At 38.1% G+C, this 18347-nt stretch overlaps 2 protein-coding genes across 4 annotated transcripts in view; one reads left to right on the top strand and one right to left on the bottom strand.

Moving 5' to 3' along the window:
• The window catches only part of SLC15A2 (solute carrier family 15 member 2), a 38056-nt gene extending 31978 nt beyond the window's left edge, over positions 1–6078 (top strand). Inside the window, exons 20-22 of the mRNA XM_082624770.1 lie at positions 3056–3202; positions 3777–3881; positions 4228–6078. Of these exons, the coding sequence (XP_082480896.1) occupies positions 3056–3202; positions 3777–3881; positions 4228–4404 (429 nt within the window). The 3' untranslated portion in view covers positions 4405–6078. The remainder of the gene's footprint in view (positions 1–3055; positions 3203–3776; positions 3882–4227) is intronic.
• A 10043-nt stretch (positions 6079–16121) lies between these two features.
• The window catches only part of ILDR1 (immunoglobulin like domain containing receptor 1), a gene marked incomplete at both ends in the record, with an annotated part of 39022 nt that continues 36796 nt past the window's right edge, over positions 16122–18347 (bottom strand). For all 3 annotated transcript variants that reach the window (XM_082624779.1, XM_082624780.1, XM_082624781.1), the window contains one exon: positions 16122–16661. In XM_082624779.1, the coding sequence (XP_082480905.1) occupies positions 16620–16661 (42 nt within the window). The remainder of the gene's footprint in view (positions 16662–18347) is intronic.

The following is an 18347-nucleotide window of genomic DNA, read 5'->3' as shown; positions in this document are numbered from 1 at the left end:
TTTAAAGATTGGTTTGGCTATTATGGGTCCCATGAATTTTAGGATCAGCTTAGGATCAGAAGCCAGCTGGGATTTTTGAGAGGGACTGCACTGAATCTGTAGGTGATTTTGAGGAGTTTTGCTCTCTTAACAATATTGTCTCCTGGTCAGTGAACATGAGACGTTTTTCCATTTATTTAGGTCTTCTTTAAGACCTAAATTTTTCAACAATATTTTGTAGTTTTTAGAGTATAGGTTTTACATTTATTTTGTTAAATTTATTCCTAAGTATTTTATTCTTTATTTTGCTGTTGCTAATGTAATCATTTTCCTAATTTCATTTTTAGATTATTCATTGCAAATATATAAAAAGACAATTGATATTGATCTTGTGTCCTGTGACCTTACTGAACTCATTTGATAGTTTTAATAATTTTTTAGTGGATCCCTTAGGACTTTCTACATACAAGATCCTGTCATCTGCATAAAGAAGCTTTACTTCTTTCTTTTCAGTGTGGATGACTTTTATTTCTTTTTCTTGACTAATTGCTCTTGCTTGAACCTCCAATACAGTATTGAATAGAAGTGGTGAGAGTAGACATCCTCTTAGGGGGAAAGCATTCAGTCTTTTATCACTAAGTATGTTAGCTGTGGGGTTTTCATAGGTATTCATCAGGTATCAGGTTAAGTTCCCTTCTATTCCTAGTTTATTGTGGGTTTTGTTTGTTTTTTACTATGAAGGGGGGAGGTTGAATTTTGTCAAATGCTTTTTCTGTGTCTCTTAAGATAATCATATGGTTTTCTATTGATATGGTATATTATATTAATTGATTTTGTGATGTTAAACCGACCTAGCTATATTAGTTTTCTAGGGCTTCTGTAACAAAGTACCACAAGCTGAGTGGCTTTATCAACAGAAATTTATTTCCTTATAGTCATAAAGGCTAGAAGTCCAAGATCAAGGTGTTGGTAGAGCTGGTTCCTTCTGAGAGCTGTGAGAAAGAATCTGTTTTGGGGCTTCCCTGGTAGCGCAGTGGTTGAGAGTCCGCCTGCCGATGCAGGGGACGTGGGTTCGTGCCCCGGTACGGGAGGATCCCGCATGCCGCGGAGCAGCTGGGCCCGTGGGCCATGGCTGCTGGGCCTGCGCATCCGGAGCCTGTGCTCCGCAACAGGAGAGGCCGCGACAGTGAGAGGCCCGCGTACCACAAAAAAAAAAAAAAAAAAAAAAAAAGAATCTGTTTCATTTAGCTTCCCTTAGCTTCTAGTGGTTTTCTGGCAGTATTTGGTGTTTCTTGATATGTAAAAGAATCACTCCAGTCTCTGCCTTCATCTTCTCATGGAATTCTCCCTGTATGTTTGTCTATGTTCAAATTTCTCTTATGAGGACACCAGTCACATTAGATTAGAGCCCACCCTAGTGACTTCATTTTAACTTGACTAATTCTATCTGTAACAACCCTATTTCTTAATAAGGTCACATTCTCGGGTACTAGGGGTTAGGACTTCAGCACATGAGTTTTAGGGGGACACAACTCAACCCATAACACTTGCATTCCTGGTGTTTTCCTTCTGTCTCTCATATACTGCTCAAGATAGAGGCTATATATATTGTTTCTGAATGCCAGGATAATAAGCATCTAGAGTAGAGATCATATATTAGAGGCCTAAGGGCCCAGTTCCTCACATAGTCCTGTTTTGTTTGGTCTGTACAGTCTTGACAAAAATAAAAGTAATTACTATTAATAGACAATATTTAAAATTCAAGTGATTTTACCTAAGAAACTGTATTCCTTATATTTCTTAAAAACAAAATCAGAAGATTCTATAACAGGTATTACCATGTCAGTTGGCTGGTGCTATAGTGGCTGTACACTTTAGATGGGGCTGGGCTGTCCAGTTCACCATAGTCCCTATCATTCCCATTCAGCCTGCTTTGTTTAGTTAATTACCTGCCTGTGGGTATTTGAGAATGTGACCTTGATTTACAAGCTCAGGTCACAGTCTTCTCTTAGGCTAAGAAAACCCAAATATGTGCCCAGGTATTGTTCACAATACCAACTAAAACAACATTTGCCTTACTACATTTCGAACGCAATGGCCTTTGGACATCAAAGACTTTTGATTTCAGGGAATTTTGACCTATATGTTTTAGCTCTGCTATTTTTATCTCATGATATATCCAGATATTACACCGGCTATCTAATAACACTTACTACCTAATAACTTGGTTTTATCCAACAAAAATACATAATTCCAAAAATTTAATTACATTATTGTAAGAAATATTAGTAAATATAATCTATATAATCTATATAAAATAAAACCAACTACAGCTAAAAACCTGCATGTAATAAAAGTAATTTTAGATGAAAAAAGAATTGTAGAATCGTGTATATTGGTAACATTAATAACAAAAAATTGACCCTGAAAAGATTCTTTTTGACCAAAATTTCACAGAAAAATTGCATCTTTTTGACAAAATTTTAATAAGATTTATGTTCAAAAATAATGGCTAATAAATAGAATTCAACATAGCAAGTGGTATTTGATATGGATTTTGAAACATTGATCAAGAAAATCTTCAATGTAAGGGTTACCAAGAAAATAACTCATTTTGATAAAAGTAATTTTAGTAAAATAGATGTTTAAATGGAAAATGTTAGAAATAGTTTAACTGTATTTACATAGAAAATTTAACAAGGAGTTAAACTTTTCTTAGGTACATGCTTTTCGGAAAATTCATTGTGTTTGTATAATTCAGATGCCATTTTGCATTTAAAATGTTGGCCAGGATCAAAATACCCAGTAGGTCAAAATGGTGGGAATCCAAAGTACAGTATCAAAATAGTCTTCCATTTAAGGGCTCTGCAGTAATGGTATTTGATTGACTGAAGTCAGGCAAGTGAGTTCAGTGTTACTGAAAGGAATTTCAAAAAACTGAAATTGTGTAGAAATTGCTTGGTAGCACAAGGATGAAAATACAATGAGGGGATGGATATAAGACCATAAAATGTTGTAGGCCAGGAATATTTACTTGAGACTCCTGACAAGCCCATTTCTTCTTTCCCTCACTAAGAGCACCAGTCAGGGTCCTCAGGCCTGGAAGATGGAATATATCCCAGCCAACAAAATGTCCATCGCATGGCAGCTACCACAATATGCCCTTGTTACAGCTGGGGAGGTCATGTTCTCCGTCACAGGACTTGAGTTTTCTTATTCTCAGGTAGGTTTTTGCAAGTGGAAGGTGGAGGTGGAGCTGTTGCTCAGAGGATGGAGTTTTAATCCTGGCACTGCCTTACTTAGGTATGTGACCCTGGCCAAGACCTCCATATTTTTTGGCCTTAGATTCCTTATGGTCCTGAACAGAGTATCAACTTGACTCCTAGGGTAGTGGCAGGCTGGATCCCTATGCTGTTTGGGATCCAGAAAAGGATACTTAAATACTAAGAATAAGGGCTATGGAATCAAAGTGCCCACATTCAGATTTTGGCTGCACACCTAACGTGTAACCTTGAGCAAGTGTATCTCTCTAATGTTATTTTTCTTTATGTATAAAATAATAGTAATAGAACTTATCCCTTAGGGTTGTAATGAAGATTATATGATATAATGAATTAAAATATTCAGTTAAGAGCTTCATGTTATTGTTACTCTGAACATTATTACCATCCCCTGAATCAATGTGATAGCTGAACTTAGTAGGGGAAGTTTTTGTGGGAGAAGTTTTCTGGATAGATGCATGGGGCATGAGGGTGGTCTAGGGAGTTTGTTTACTAACAAATTTGTGTCATCTCTAGGCTCCCTCTAGCATGAAGTCTGTACTCCAGGCAGCCTGGTTGTTGACAGTTGCAGTTGGGAACATCATCGTGCTTATTGTGGCACAGTTCAGCAGCCTGGTACAGGTATGGACCTAAGGGAAGCAGGAGCATGTGTCTACCCAAGGATTTCCCTGCAACTTCCTCTGCTCTCTCTTCCCCCTCCCCTCTGTCTCCCACATTCCCCACTCAGCCCTCTGACTTGAGATAGATTAGATACCCACAGACTTTGCCAGAAAAATAGACATGTAAGTGGCAATAATGACTACCATAGGCCCATGCCAGGAGAGGCCAGTGAGCCCTGTCTTCTCCTGCCAAAGCTCTTCCTAAACAGGTGACCCTGGGTAAATCTGCTCCCCAGTCCTCATCCTATAAAGATCCCTTTAGTTTCAGGTTCTCCATATTCTTCTCTTATATGTATTTCTTCCTGCAGTGGGCTGAATTCATTTTGTTTTCCTGCCTCCTGCTGGTGGTCTGCCTGATCTTTTCCATCATGGGCCACTACTATGTTCCTATAAAGCCAGAGGATATTCAGGGGTCAACAGATAAGCAGATTCCCCAAATCCAAGGAAACATGATCAACCTGGAGACCAAGAAAACAAAGCTCTAATGACTCCCTGGACTCTGCCCAGACCCCAATTCCTGACTCTGGTCTTGGCCATCACCATCTTCAAGCATTTTTTACTCCGACTTGGTTAGAAGAGAGAAGTAGTGTCATATCTGAGCTAATCTCCTCTACTTTTCTCCCATGATAGAGGCAGTTCTAGGACTGGGTTTTTCAGTACATTTTAGTAAGGCCCCTGAGACCCTGTGTCTTCCCATCTCTCAGTGAACTTGGTACACCTTGTGTAGTGTTGCTGAAGCTGGCCTGCTACCTCCAAATGGCCATGAAAAACACAAATGTATAATTGAGGTTAGTCTCTGTGGTTATCAAAGTTATGTAGGCATTGTTTTACCTGCCATTTAGAACTGATGACCCCACTTTTTGAAGTGCTGATTTAGAGGCAAAATTGCAGAATAACAGAGAAATGGTATTTCAAGTTTCTTCATTAGCAGTGTAATTGTACTGTGTACAAGGACCTCAAGAATTGGTATGTCTGGTGTGATCTGGTCCAGGGCCTGGCTTCTCAGGTATCCAGGTTTGATAAGACCGTAGTTAATTTTTCAGTACAGATAGTAGGAAACAAAATGATATTTTATTAACACATAGGAGAAGATATATCTTTCTGATAATTACAGTATTTTATCTACTAACCCAAATCCCCTTTCTCAGTACTGATAGATATTTGGAAACCAAATTAAAGATAGTAAACATGGTTCTGGAAAAGAGAACAAGTATAAATTGCAGAAGTCCTGATGAGCCATTTCTTCTACAGTGTACATTCTTCTTAGGGACTACAATGTTTCAGCCCTAGAGTACGCCCTCCTGTGGACAGCTGTGTAGACACTAATTATAATTTTCCACCCCTGCCTTTTCAATGTTGTTGGGCCAGCTTTGTCTTATTATTACATCATCTTGCTTATTGCAACAAGTATTTAATAACAACAGTATTTTTATGAATATAACTTCCTTTTTTACTAGTACTTCCTACGGCCTCAAAGTAGTGGATCTGTTTTGATAATTATTCCTGTTTTACTTTTCCCAAAATTTTTAAATGCCATTTCTTCCATTTAGGCCTGGATTTTCCTGTTTATTAAAAAAAAAAAAAGTTATATTAATACTCTAGGTTTGAGCTTCTAAAATGGCAATGCTCAATGGGGGACATGGTCCCATATCAGGATTCTAACAAAATCTGGGGGTTGAGGGAAGGAGTGGTAGAACATGACAGGTTTTTGTTTGTTGCTGTGTTGGTGAAAAAAGTTGAGAAATATTACCTTGCACACAATGAATGAATCAGTGGACAGACATGGGAATATCATGACTCTACAGTGTATTGCTGGGGGGAAAGTTCAGAACAGTTGTCCTAGACAGCCTCATTTCCACTGGTTTTGCTCCATTATTCTCATCTAGAACTGTGTTGAGTCAGTCTCATGTTGTAAACGTAACAAGGAAAGTTGCTTCAGTTTCCCAAGCTTTAATACTCTAGTCTTAGTTACCAAGTTTTCCGAAGTACCGAAGTGACAGCAACACCATCCAGTTTCCACAGATATCTTAATGTGAACCTGACTGTGCTTCTTCAGAAGATTCTCTGTTCATTTTTGAGCAGCTTTAACTCAATCTGTTCTATGAACTATTGTTTCAAGAGATATTAACAGTGCTCTGTGAATAAAAGATTTTATGGATAAATAACTTTTGGAAATGAAGCATATATATCTTCTTAACATTTGCATATTAAGGATTCTTAGATATCCTTCAGTAAAGACACAAGACACTTTGTTTAGTTTCACATGGTATAGTGTTCTGCAGAACACTCACTTTGGAAAAACTGGCAGGCAATTCTTCCTTATGTTGAACTGAAAGCTTTCTCTTTGGAACCTCCTACCATTGGTTCTTTCCTTTATGGCTAACAAGAATAAGCATAAACCTCTCTTTTATGCAGCAGAATTTCTGCTATTTGGAGAGAATTTTCATGTCGCCTCCCCAGTCATCAAGTAAGTATTCATCAAGCTAAAGATTCTCAGGTTTTTTTTCATGGCTCTTCACAGGGCATAGTCCAGTCTTTTCACAACTCTTTTTCCACTTCTGAAAAATATCCTTTCTCTGAAATGTAACAGTGGGTCAGAATCCCTCTTAATATGTGATATCTGAAGCCAAATATGTACAACATTCCAGAATTGGTTGGACCAGAAGAACTACAACCTGCTTTTCTCCAAACAATACACTTCTGTTAATGTAGCCTTAGGTAACATTAGATGTTTTTGGCAACTGCATCACAATGTAGGCTTACATTTTAATCACATGGTTGGTTAAAACCTCAAAATTTTTTAAGAGAGTTATTTTTTTATTCAAATACCTCTTTGAGTTTCACTATATGCCATTCATTGAGTTAGGTGTTGGAAAAACAAAGATGAGTAATCTGCTATACCTGTGTGCAAGGTTACCTCACTTATCTTGACTAGCTGTCAAGATCTTAGAGAGTACACAGGGCTTGAGGAAGTAATGGAATACTGAGGAAGAGCAAGAAGGACAGTACGACAGGACTGGAGTAAGTAAGATGTAAAGAGGTAGAGGATGCAGTCCCAGGAAGCTAGGGACCAGATTATGTGGGGCCTGTGGCCATGATAAAACATTTTGATGTTATTCTAAGTGAGATGTGAAACCGTTGGAGGTTTAGAACATGGGGATGACATAATCTGACATTCTCTAAGATCATTTGGTTGCTAAGTAGAGAATTGTCTGTAAGCAGGAAGGAATGGAAGCAGGGACTCCAATTAGGAAATATTTATAATAGTCCAGGTAAAACATGATTGTTATTTGGCCAAGGTGGTAGCAGTGGAGGTGGGGAGAAATGGCTTGACTTGGAATAAATTAAATTATCTTTAAGGTAGGACTAACATGAATTGAATATGGTTTGCATATATGATTTGAAAGAAAGAAATCAGTGCTGACTCTTAGATTTGAAGGCTCGAGTAATGAGGATGAATGATGGTGCAATTTTCTGAGAGCAGGGAAGACTAGGGCAAGAATAGATTGGGGGTGTAAAGTAACTAAGAGTTTTGTGCATGTTGAACTTCAGATGCCAATAAGGTATCCAATTGGAGATGTTGAGCTGGCAGTTTTATGAGTCTGAAGTTCAGTTAAGAGCCTGGAGCTGGATATATAAACTTGAGAGTCATCAGCATATAAATGGTATTTAAAGGTGTGACACTGGAACAGATATCCTAGGAAGTAAATGTATACAGAGAAGAGGTTCAAGGTCTAGTCCTGGGGTTTCCCAACATTAGAGATCTGGAAGAGGAGGATCCAGAAAAGGCGATGAGAATGAGTGATTTATGAAGTAAGAGGAAAACCAGGAGAATATGATTTAATTATACATTGTTTATTACAATTAGATAAAAGTAAAATGAAAAAAAAATCTTTGACCTAAAGGAAGCACATGTTCCTCTTAGGAAACCTGGGTTCTGGTAATTTCTATGTAAGTTTACCTGAATTCTTTTGCCTCCATGGTTTAATTCAATTTAATGGAACTTTTTTTTTTTAACCTGAGAGACATTATGTCAGAAGCTATGGGAGAAATAAATTGGAATAAATAGTGTCCCTACTCTTAAGGAGTTTGCAGTAGGAAGATAAGGCATGTACCTAAATAACTATCATGTAAATAAAAATTAGTGTAATAATTTTCATTTGTTTAGCATATTACTTTTCACATGCATTGTTTCAATCCTGTTTACTGAAGACAGAATGTCACCTATACCAAGGAGATTACAAAATGTTACAAAAATTCCTAAGAAAGAGAGATTACTTCTGGCCACGGGAATTAGGGAAGGATTCATGGAGCAGATAGTGTATTAGGCTTGACCTTGAAGGGGACTAGAATTTGGACATGGAAGCAAGGGACAAGACAGCATTGCAGGTAGAGAGTCCCTCACAAGCAAAGGTGAAGAGGCAGGAATACAAAACATTGGGAAAATGATAAGTAGCCTGATTTGTGTGGAGTAGAGTGTGTGCAGAGTAGTAGTGGGAGATAAGGCTGGAGAAGTATATAACAATATGTTGGAGTCTTCTACATCCATAGACATAAACATTAACACCAATTCTTTGGCTCCTTTTTAATGCCAGTGATCTCCATTTTACTTTATCTAGGGTAACTCAGTCACCCTCAAACTCAACTATATCTTAAACTTAAACATACCTTGAAAGACTCTACCTCCAAAATCTCCAATTTTGAGATCTTTTATCCTTCTACAACTTTTCCTCCCCCTCTCTGTTGAACTCATTGTTCATCTTCATTTTAACCTCCAATTGACATATCTCAGTTTTCTCATACTGTGTGCTAGTCTGGCCATGAAACTAGCTTGGACCTCATGGTCAGTTATTATAGCTCCACATTTTAATTATGCATTTGCTACCACCTCAGAATTTTGGGCCTTCTTAACCTTCCAACGTCTTTGCCAATCTCTTCTACCACTAGGCACATATATCCATTATTTCTATTCCTATTTTTGGATTGCCTGGGAGTGCAGGAAAAAGTCACAAGACTATGATTATGTAGTTCCAAATTCTACATCATTTACCCATTTTCCAAATTAGGAACTTAGGCATTTTCCATGATTCCTCCCTCTGCCACTTCACACATACTCAGTTGATCAACAAGTCTTAGAGATTCTACTTAGTAGGCTTTGAATCTGTTCACTTCTCTCCTTTCCCACTGCCGCTATACCAGTTAAAGCCACCATCATATCTGTAGATTATTACAACAGCCTTTTAAGTTTACTTTTCGGCCTCCAAGTTTTCCTACATTACTAGCAATACGATCTTTCTTACAATGTAACTCATATTGCTTTATTGCTTAAAAACACTTCATTGCTCCCTATTCAGTCTAAACTTCTAACTCCTCAACAAGGCCATCTGACCTTGTCCCTACCTACCTAACTAGGCTCATCCTGCCACTGGCCCTTGTCAAGTTGCACACACACCCCCACACACAGAGATCTGATGAGATCTTAATTGGGATTTTATCACATCTATAGGTCAGTCTGGGGAGAGTTGGCATCTTTACCGAACTGAGCCTTCCCGACCTTGAATCGTTCTTTTTTAAATGTCATTCCTTTTACTTCCTTTGGGTTTAATTTGCTTTGCTCTTTCTAACTTCTTGATATAGATACTTGGATCATTTATTTATTTATTTATTTATTTATTTATAATATACACATTTAGGATAATAGTATATAGATACTTGGATCATTTATTTTCTTTTTTTATAATACACATTTAGGGTAATAGTGGGGTTTTTTAATAGTTTTTTTTTATAAGTTTATTTTTTTAATTTATTTTTGGCTGTGTTGGGTCTTCGTTGCTGTGCACAGGCTTTCTCTAGTTGAGGCGAGTGGGGGGGCTACTCTTTTTTTTTTTTCCCACATTGAGCTGGTCTTTATTTGCATCTGTTCATTTATTCATTGCTTTATCCATTCAACACATTTTTTTTTCTTTTTTTTTCTTTTAACATCTTTATTGGAGTATAATTGCTTTACAATGGTGTGTTAGTTTCTGCTTTATAACAAAGTGGATCAGCTATACATATACATATATCCCCATATCTCCTCCCTCTTGCATCTCCCTCCCATCCTCCCTATCCCACCCCTCTAGGTGGGCACAAAGCACGGAGCTGATCTCCCTGTGCTATGTGGCTGCTTCCCACTAGCTATCTGTTTTACATTTGGTAGTGTATACATGTCCATGCCACTCTCTCACTTCATCCCAGTTTACCCTTCCCCCTCCCTGTGTCCTCAGGTCCATTCTCTACATCTGCATCTTTTATTCCTGTCCTGCCCCTAGGTTCTTCAGAACCTTTTTTTTTTTTTTTTAGAATGTGATTTTTCTTTAATTGACAAAAGGCATTTCAAAGTGGGTACATCATTTTATATTTCTATCAGCAATTATGAGGATTCCCATTTCTCCATGTTTAGGCCTCAACTTATTATTATCATCATTCTAGTGGGTGTGTGGTTTTAATTTGTATTTTCCTCATGACTAATGATATGACAAAGAGCACCTTTACATGTGCTTATTAGCCATCTTTGTTTTCTTTGGTGAAATCACTATTCAAATCTTACCTATTTTTAAAAATTGTGTTCTTTGTCTTCTTATTGAGTTATGAGATTTCTTTATATATTCTGGTTAGAAGTATTTTATTAGAAACATGATTTGTCACTATATTCTCTAAGTTTGTGGCTTGTATTTCCATTTCCTTAATGGTGTCTTTTGAAGTGCAGAAGTTTTAAATTTTGATGAAGTCCAATTTATAAATTTTTCTTTTAAGGATTATGTTATTGGTGTCATAGCTAAGAACTCTTTAAGTAATCCAAGGACACAAAGGCTTTCTACTACCTTTTCCTCTAAATGTTTTACAGTTTTAGCTCTTACACTTAGGTCCACTGTCCATTTTGAGTTAACTGCTTTTGTGTGCTATGAATTAAGTGTCTAAATCCACTTTTTGGCATGTGGCTATTGGCAAATGACCCAGCAGCATTTGTAGAAAAGACTATCTTTTCCCCCATTGAATTGCCTAACTAGCTTTGCCAAAAATCAATTTACCATAAATATAAGGATTTATTTCTGGACTCTCAATTCTGTTCCATTGATCGATATCCTTATGTCAGTACCACACTGTCTCAATTATGGTAGCTTTATAGTACATTTTAAAATGGGAAGGGGGGCTTCCCTGGTGGCGCAGTGGTTGGGAGTCTGCCTGCCGATGCAGGGGACACAGGTTCGTGCCCCGGTCTGGGAGGATCCCACATGCCGCAGAGCGGCTGGGCCCGTGAGCCATAGCCACTGAGCCTGCGCGTCCGGAGCCTGTGCCCCACAACGGGAGGGGCCACAACAGTGAGAGGCCCGCGTACCGCAAAAAAAAAAAAACAACAATAAAATGGGAAGGTATAAGTCCTCCAATTGTCTATTTCAAGATTGTTTTGACTATTCTGGTAATCAGTCTTGCATACCTAGAATAAATCCCACTTGTTCGTGGTGTATAATTATTTTTGTGTATTAAAATATTTGGTAATATTCTGTTAAGGATTTTTGCATCTAAGTTCATGAGGGATGTTTGTAGTTTTCCTTCTTTTTTCTTTGGTCATATCTTTGTCTGGCTCTCTACTGTCTTCCTGAATGAGTTGGGAAATGTTTCCTGTTCCATTTTCTGGAAGAGATTGTGTAAAGTTAGTTTTAACTACCCTTTAAAGGTTTGATACAATTATCCAGTGAGACTATCTGGGCCTTGAGATTTCATTTTGGAGAGCTCTTTAATTAAAAATTCAATTTCCTTCATGGTTATAGGGCTATTCAGATTGTCTATTTCATCTTACTTGAATTTTAGCAGTTTGTGGTTCTTAAGGAATTGTTCCATTTTTTTTCTAAGTTGTCATATCTATGAGCATAGAGTTGTATGTAGTACTCCCTTATTTTTTTTAATGGCTGCACTATGTGGAATGATATATCTGATTTCATTCCTGATATTGGTGTTTTGTGTTCTATTTTTGTCAGTCTTGCTAGAGGTTTACCAAATTCATTATTTTTTTGAAGAACGAACTTTTTGTTTCCTTGGGGTTTTTTTTTCAGTAATTTTTTCCTATTTCCAATTTTATTTTCTGTATTATCTCATTCCTGCTGCTTGCTTTGGATTTATTTTACTCCTTTTTCTAGTTTCTGGAGGAAAGAAGTAATTGATATAACACCTTTCCTCATTTTAAATGTAAGCATTTAGACCTATAAATTTCCCTCTCAATACTGCTTTAGTTGCATCCTACATACTTTAAGTTGTGTTTTAATTTTTATTTAGTTTAATTTCTCTTGACACTTATTATTTGACCCATAATTATTTAGAAGTGTGTTGCTTAGTTTCCAAGTGTTTTGAGAGTTTCCTGTTGTCTTTCTTACAGATTTCCAGTTTGATTCCACCATAGTCAGAGCACACATACTTTATGATTTCAATTCTTTTATATTCGTCAAGATTTGTTTTATGTGGTTTTTTTTTTCCTACTTGGTCAATGTTTTACAGGAAATTGAGAAAAATGTAGTCTACTGTTGGATGGTCTGTTTTATATATGTTAATTAGATCCTGATGATTATGTTGTTCAGATAGTCTATATCCTTGTGATTTTTTGCCTAACAGTTCTATTGGTTGCTGAATGTGAGCAGTGTTAACGTTCCCAACTATAATCATACATTCTTCTCTTTCTCATTTCAGCTTTAACAGTTTTTGCTTCATGTATTTGAGGCTCTGTGGTTTATACACATTAGTATATCATGTCTTCCTGACAGATTGAGCCTTTCATCATTATATAATATCCCTTTTTTTCTCTGATAATTTTCTTTGCTTTGAAAGCTACCTTATAAGATATTAATATTGTCACTGCTTTTTATTTCTATTATTAATGTGTACATAGTATATCTTTTCCCATCCTTTTACTTTCAACCTACCTGTGGTTGAATATGAAGTGAGTTTCTTATATGCAGCATATAGTTGGATTTGGTTTTTTAATTTTTTAATCTACTCTGCTAATCTCTGTCTTTTGATTGGTAGGTTTAGACCATTTACAATTAAGGTAATTATTGATATGTTAGCACTTTACGATGCTATTTTATTATTTATTTTCTACTTGTTTCCTTTGGTTGTTGTTGCTCTTTATTCTTTTTCTTGCCTTTCTGCAGGTTATTTGAACATGTTTTAGGATTCCATCTTAATTTATAGCACTTTTGAGTTCATCTCTGCAGTTTTCATAGTGGTTGCTCTGGGTGCTACTTATAACTCTGTACTTGGTATCACAGTGTTTACCATTTAAAATGAAATATAGAAACCTCACTTCCAATTAGGTCTCTTTACCTTCCCCACCTTTACATATCATTGTTAACTCATTGCATAACTTCTGTTTCTTTTGTGAGATTTTTTCCTTTTGGATTTTATAAATCATATTTTATTGAAACAAATTATAATACCATCTAATACTCGAAAAATGTCTATTGTATGGACTCATATTTCCGATCTATTGTTTCTTCTTGCATTCTGATGCTTATGTTTCCTTTTATCATTTTCTTTCTGTTTGAAGAACTTCCTTTGTCCAGTCTTTCCAGGGTGTATCTGCTAGTCACAAAATCTTTTAGTTTTCATTCATCTGTGAATGTTTTTATTTTCCCTTCATTTCTGAAAACTAGTTTTGCCAGATATAAAATTATGGGTCAACAGTTATTTTCTTTCAGTGCTTAAAAAGATATTTGGCCATTTCCTTTTTCATGATTTCACATGAGAAATCCATTCAAATTGGTGTTTCCCTATAGGGAATGCATTGTTTCTCTCTGGCTGCTTTCAGGATTTTTTTGTCTTTAGTTTTCAAAAGTTTAATTATGTTGTGTATTGCATGGATTCTTTGGGTTTATCCTGTTTAGAGTTCATTCAGCTTCTTGGATCTCTATGTTGATGTCATTCGTCAAATTTGGGAAGCTTTCAGTCATTGTTTCTTTGAATGCTTATTCATTTCCCTACTCTTTCTCCTTCACTTTCTGGGACTCCAATGAAATGAATGTTGGATATTTTGTTATTGTTCCACAGGTCCCTGAGGCTCTGGTCATTTTTTTTCCCAATCTCTTTTCCATTATTCATATTGGGTGAATTCTACTGTTCTGTCCTCATGTTCACTGATTCTATTCTTCATCATCTCCAGTCTTCTGTTGAGCCCATCCAGCAAGTTTTTAATTTCTGTTGTATTTTTCAGTTCTGTAATTTCCACTTGTTTTTTTTTTTTGCATAACTTCTATTTCTTTTCTGGGATTTTCTACATTTTTATTTAAGACAATTTGTAATTGATTGCTGTAGCATCTTTATAATGTCTGCCTTAAAATTCTTATCAGATAACTCCAACATCTGATTCATCTCAGTGTTGGCATCAGTTGATTTCACTTTTCATTCAAGTTGTGATTTTCTAGGTTCTTGATTTATATCCTGGACATTTTGTCTATTGTGTTAGGACAATCTGGGACCTATTTAAATATTTTATTTTACAGGAATTTATTCTATTTAGGTTTAACACATGAGTCTTAGCCTACTTTTGTGGGCTATGATTCCAACAGTTTAATTTTCAGAGACTTTGTGACTGCCTGAGGGAGGCAGGTGAGGAAATCCTTGTATTAGTAACCCCCCACCCCCAGCTACCCAGGTTTCTCTGGGCAGGGAGGAGAGATAAAGTGATTTCTGGGACCAGGCTGCTAGCTACAGGGCTGCTAGCTGTGACAGGTTCTTTTTCATGATTCCGCCAGTCAGCCCTAATGTCTCTGGGCAGAGGAGGAGAGTCTCTGGCCCTTGGGGACAAAGAAGCTTCCCCAGGTGGGCCACCTGCTTTACCTGGGTGTCTCTTACTGGTTCCTCCCATCCACATCAGTATCTCTCCATAGAAGAGAGGAGTCTGTGGCCCAGCAGAGTAGGAGAATGCTTCCCCTGGTCACTTATTTTTGGCAGGACTCCCAGTTGTTCCCCCTTACCTGAGGTTGTCAGAGGGACTCCCACTACATCTAGGGGGAAGAACAAGCTACTGGACTACTTTCTGTTGCCAAGTGGGAAGTCAGAAAAAACATCAGGTCTGGGTGGCTGCCTTCTGTTGGTTGGGGGACACAAGATGCCCTGCCTCTGTGTTGTCATCTGGTCCTGTGTTCCCAAACCAGATCATCTTCTTCTTAGCACCCTTCAGAGTCATCTTTTGCTTGTCTCTTGTGTCATTTCTAGGTTATATAAAGTTGTGCTTAGGGAGGAGGAGCAGGGAAAAAGAGGTCTATGCCATCTTGTCCAGACCAGAAGTCCCTCAGCTACTGAATTATCCATTAAAATCTTATTTTTTCTGTTTTACCAATTTAGATGCAGTTACATTATGGATAGTAAAAATCCCAAAGACACCTTTGCACAATGCAGGTATTTAACCAGTATTCTCTAACATGTAATTAATGAGACTGGGAGAAACAACGGATGTTAATACAAAGGGATGTAAAATGAGCTTAAGGCCGTACACATAAAGATACTGTTGAGGAACACGCACGCACACACACACACATATGCACGCACTTCCTTTCAGGCCATCTACTTACAGTCTGCTTAAGGAGCGTCTCTACATGAAGCACAAATGGATTGATGAAGCCACCAGAAGGGGCTGAGGAAAATGAGAGAGAGAGGTAGGGCCTATTACAGAGAGGCACAGACCCTTCCTCCTGGGGCACTGAGTAGTAAAACCTGCCTGGATGCCTTTGCTTGGGGAATAACTCTGCAAGGCTGAGTAGTGCCAGGAGAAAGGTCGCTCCAAAATTATCAGGTTGGCCTGGTTCTTCTCTGAGCTTTAGTCGGAAAGAAGGCTTAATTTCATCAAGTGCATCAAAATAGATATTTGGGGCAGAATCCTCAGGCCAGTAGCTTTCACTTACTTCTTCTTTACTTATGTACTGTGTTGTTCCCAAGAAGCATTTAAAGTGATTTCAATGGATGCATGTTATATAGGAAAATATAAATTAGATATAGGCAAAAAAAAAAGGCAAGAAGAAAACAAAGGACAGGAATAAGACTGGTGCAAAAGTGCTTCTCTGTGACTTTCTACACACACAATAAATAGCCTGTGAGAGGGCACATTGCTGGAGTATTTCCTGTGCCATCTCTGAGTGAACCCTTAAAGGCATTCAGGACCAAGCTTGGGGGCAGTAAAGTGGACTCGTAACATGGAGGGATCCTCTAGATATGCTATAGGGGGAGACAAGTTTCCATGGAAATTTCCCTATAGTACTCCATAGATTTTCTGCTCCTAAGAGAAGCAGGAAATGTTTGATTTCCTCTTAAAGATTCCTGAGTTCTCACTTTGAGAATGGCCACAGTTCTGAGCAGTGTAACCTAGCTGAAGACTCAGGCTACTAAGTTCCTAAGGGATCACATCCCAGTTAGAATTCATTACAAGTCTGACTATCTAAATATGCAGGGTGTGTACCAAGGCTTAAACTACAGTCATTAATTCCTCAAACTCTGTTTATAAAATTCTTCTATTTGATTCTCAGAATCTAAGCCAAAACTGTTAGATACAAACTTGCGGTGTCCATCTCAAGTCAGCTGGAATGGCCCCTCCCAAGTCAGCTGGAAATCTAGGTGATGCTGATGACATGCAGGAGCTGAGAAGTAGCCACAGAAGCAGTGTTGTGCCTGGTGACTAAATGACCACACTCCTTCCACTATGGGAGCTCTCTCTCTCCTGGGGAATAGAAGAATATACAAAAATCCAGTCAGCTGGGCTCTATTGTCTGTGTATACAATACACAAGTAGGCTTGATTCTGGTGCAAATCCTCAGTGAGTGGTGGCTGCTGCGACAGCAGCTCTGAATCTAAAAATTATTTCTTGACTTGTCATGAAGCCAGTTTCTCCCCTTGGCTTATGTTTCTCATCTTTCTACCTCGCTGGAGCCTCCTTCAAACACCTTTAATTTCTGAAAATTTCTTAGAGTCTCATTCACTCTGCTTTTTGCTGATTTTTAACATCTTTAAGTCTCTCCTAGATCGAAAAACAAGGTACCCTGTTCCATTCATCAGTCCCTCTCTCTATCATTTATTCATGAAGATATGGCCCAGTTTTCCTTTTCCCATTTATATTCTCCTGAACCATTTGTTCTCAGCCCTTGTCTAAAAAGTTAAGCTTCACACTGTGGTATTTCTCTGATGTTATTTGTTCAGATCACTAATTACCTCTTCCTGACCAAACGTGGTGGCTTTTCTTCAGAAGATATTCCACTTGATCTTTTGGCTTTCTCATCTTGCGCTATGAGGGCTTCAAGAACTATGGTTTTAATTTCTCGTATTTCTCTAACTTTGTATTGGAGGAGATTATTTTTATTTCAGTTTTGAATATCTACAATGTCATCTATGAATGTGAACTTTCTTGTTTGAAATGGCAAGATAAGATATCTGCCTCAAAACATACTGTTCAAAATGTATATGTATGTACTATATTCATGTTGCTATAAAAATTCTGTGTGTTTCCATTTTATCAAGAAAGTGAGTTTTGAGAGCATGGTTTCCAATCAAAATGGTGTGGGATGGGAGATTGTAGCCAAGATGGCAGAGTAGAAAGGCCCTGAGCTCACCTCCTCTCATGAGCACACCAAAATCACAACTCTCTCCAGAACCACCATTAATAAAAAACAAAACAAAAAAACTGGAACCTATGGGAAAAGATCTCCTACAACTAAAGATACATAGAAAGAACCACAATGAGACAGGTAGGAAGGGCAGACTTACAATATAATCAAATCCCATACTCCCTGGGTGGGTGAACCACAAACTGGAGAATAATTATATTGCAGAGGTTCTCCCACAGGAGTGAGAGTTCTGAGCCCCACATCAGGCTCCCCAAGCTGAGAATCCAGTACCAGGAAGATGAACCCCCAGAGCATTTGGCTTTGAAAGCCAGCTGGGCTTAATTGCAGGAGCCCCATAGGACTGGGGGAAAAAGAGACTTCACTCTTAAAGGGAGTACACAAAAGCTCCTATTCACCAGGACGCAAGGCAAAAGCAATACTTTGATAGGAGCCTGGGCCAGACCTACCTGCTGGTCTTGGAGAGTCTCCTGGAGAGGTAGGGGTGGCTACAGCTCACCCTGGGGATATAGACACTAGTTGCAGATATATTAAACATTCAGCCACATGAACACTCCTGGCAGCTGCCATATTGGCTCATTAGAGTCAAGACCTGGGCCCACCCAACAGCCTGTAGGTGCACTAGTGCTGGAACATCTCAGGCCAAACAACTAACTTGGCAGGGACACAGCCCCACCCACCCACAGACAGGCTGCCTAAAGACTACAGAGCCCACAAAAGCCTCTAGACACAGCCCAGCCCACCAAAGGGCCAAGACCCAGCTCCACACACCAGTGGGCAGGTACCAG

The sequence above is a fragment of the Mesoplodon mirus genome (assembly GCF_964341445.2).
Source record: "Mesoplodon mirus genome assembly, chromosome: 6".
Lineage (NCBI taxonomy): Eukaryota > Metazoa > Chordata > Mammalia > Artiodactyla > Ziphiidae > Mesoplodon > Mesoplodon mirus.
The sequence above is the reverse complement of the archived record's forward strand: the minus strand, read 5'-3'. Positions and strand labels throughout refer to the sequence as shown.